This window comes from Drosophila obscura, unplaced genomic scaffold (assembly GCF_018151105.1).
Source record: "Drosophila obscura isolate BZ-5 IFL unplaced genomic scaffold, ASM1815110v1 contig_73, whole genome shotgun sequence".
In the NCBI taxonomy this organism is placed as follows: Eukaryota; Metazoa; Arthropoda; class Insecta; order Diptera; family Drosophilidae; genus Drosophila; species Drosophila obscura.
This window is the reverse complement of record NW_024542865.1, coordinates 6,508,063-6,509,974: the sequence shown is the minus strand read 5'-3', so window position 1 is coordinate 6,509,974 and position 1,912 is coordinate 6,508,063. Positions and strand designations below refer to the sequence as shown.

At 45.4% G+C, this 1,912-nt stretch overlaps 1 protein-coding gene across 1 annotated transcript; it reads right to left on the bottom strand.

Moving 5' to 3' along the window:
• Positions 1-502: 502 nt before the first annotated feature.
• LOC111067012 (protein new-glue 1-like) lies at positions 503-919 on the bottom strand. The gene has a single exon (XM_022356024.1). It carries the CDS (start codon positions 917-919, stop codon positions 503-505), a length of 417 nt encoding a protein of 138 aa, XP_022211716.1.
• Positions 920-1,912: the final 993 nt, after the last annotated feature.

Sequence of the window (1,912 nt, the reverse complement as noted above, 5' to 3'; positions counted from 1 at the left end):
TTGCTCTCTCGATTTCTCGCTTTCGTTGAGAGCTTCGCTTGCATTCGGGCACAGGCAGCTCGGCCCGTCTGCCCTTTTGCATGTTTGGTCTTGAATTATCGTCCCCTAGTCGTGACGCCTGCTGCGACTGGCATCGTCTGGAACCAATTCTCACACTCTTGGACTGTGACTCTTCGGGAACTCTCTGTCTTGAACATACATACATACATACATATGTCCCATATCTCGAACCTTCCGTTATCGGTTGTCAGCCGCTATACTTCTCCTTCCGAATACCCCTACTGTATGCAGGGAACTCGGATTAAACACTTTGGATCATTGCGATGCTATTGAGTCCCACTTCAAACCACAAATTCAGGATATTAATAATAATAATTATTTGAATGGGGTTTCTTTTAATTGCTCTTAAAACTATACAAAAAACATTAATTAAAATTAGAAATTAGGAAGGAATTCGTTCGGGTCGGGATCAGTTCCAGGATCAGTTGCTCGATTGCTGCCATTACCACTTCTTGCCCCATTTGCTCCATTTGTTTTTCTTGCCCTTGTTCTTCTTGCGGTGCTTGCGGACGATCGTTACATTGGGTTTGTTCTTCTTGCCTCTCCTGCGGCGTATTGTCACTTTGCCGGCTGGTTTTGAGGGAGTGGTGGCGGCGGTAGTGGCACTGGCTGTAGTGGTTGCGGCTGCAGTGGTTGTGGCTGCAGCTGTTGTAGTGGCTGCTGCGGTTGTGGTGGCTGCAGCGGTTGTGGTGGCTGCTGCGGTTGTGGTGGCTGCCGCGGTTGTGGTGGCTGCCGCGGTTGTGGTGGCTGCAACGGTTGTGGCCGATGCGGAGGTTGTGGTCGTGGTCTGTGCACTGGTCTGTCGCACCAGGACACAGCCGAACAGGGCCAGGAATAGGAGAACGCAAGAGTACCTCATGTTGATGATAGTTGGAATGGCTTGCAACTGATGCTATTCCGAAGATAATCTGCGGGCTTTTATAGCTGAATGGATCTAGGGTTTCTGGTTCGGTTTCCAGCTGAAGCCACTTTGGGTTTACCCCCCAATCTGGTTACGGATAACTTGCCATTTTTCTGGGGCTTGCCAAACACATAAACTGTGTCAGTCAATGCGAATAACAAAAATTGTTCTGGTCAAACAATAATTCGCAAATTTGCGCAACAACTGTGCAAACACGTGAGATTTTTCTTTTACTTCTTTTTGGCGTCACAATTCCGAGCAGTGAACATATTTAAATAGTTCCAATTCTCATTTCCTATTGTATGATGTGGAATTTATCGTCTCAATAATTTATGTTTAAATGGAGTTTAATGGGAGTTTTTTTTTTTGTTCCACAATTATTGTATTGGAGGGAGGGAGAATAGCTGTGGAGCATACAATAGCTAGTAATCCAGGATCTGTTGATATTGTAGGCATTATGTGAGTGCATTAAAATGAATAGAGTTGCGGGTACAGTCAGTCCCTTGGCTGTTGTTACTGATAATACCCCCTCCAGCTCCATCTAATGCAGCTGATAAGTACTATTATTAATTGCGCTGAAAATCTTTCCCCATATTTTACGAATTTGTAGCCCCCCCACCACCGCCTTTTGAACTGTTTAGCTATCCAATTAGAATTTGATAATGACATGAAACGTCTATACAGTGAGTCCTGCCACTGCCACTCCATTATACGAGCATGTGCCGTACACATACTTGTGTGCGGATGAAATTCTCTTGAGGTTCGGCTTTAATGCGTTTAAGTATCATGCGATGGGGGTTCGGTCCGGGTCCCCAATGCAATTAGACAAAAGCCGAACAGCAGCAGCAGCAACAACTACTTGATTAACCACTACAACTATTGCATAACAACAGCATAAACAGCACTCGACCCAAGGCATGCCCTTTATGCTTTATGCTGCCCTTTATGGAA

Bases quoted from the DNA above. Each gene is read 5' to 3' on its own strand.
- LOC111067012 (XM_022356024.1), bottom strand. From the start codon at position 919: ATGAGGTACTCTTGCGTTCTCCTATTCCTGGCCCTGTTCGGCTGTGTC.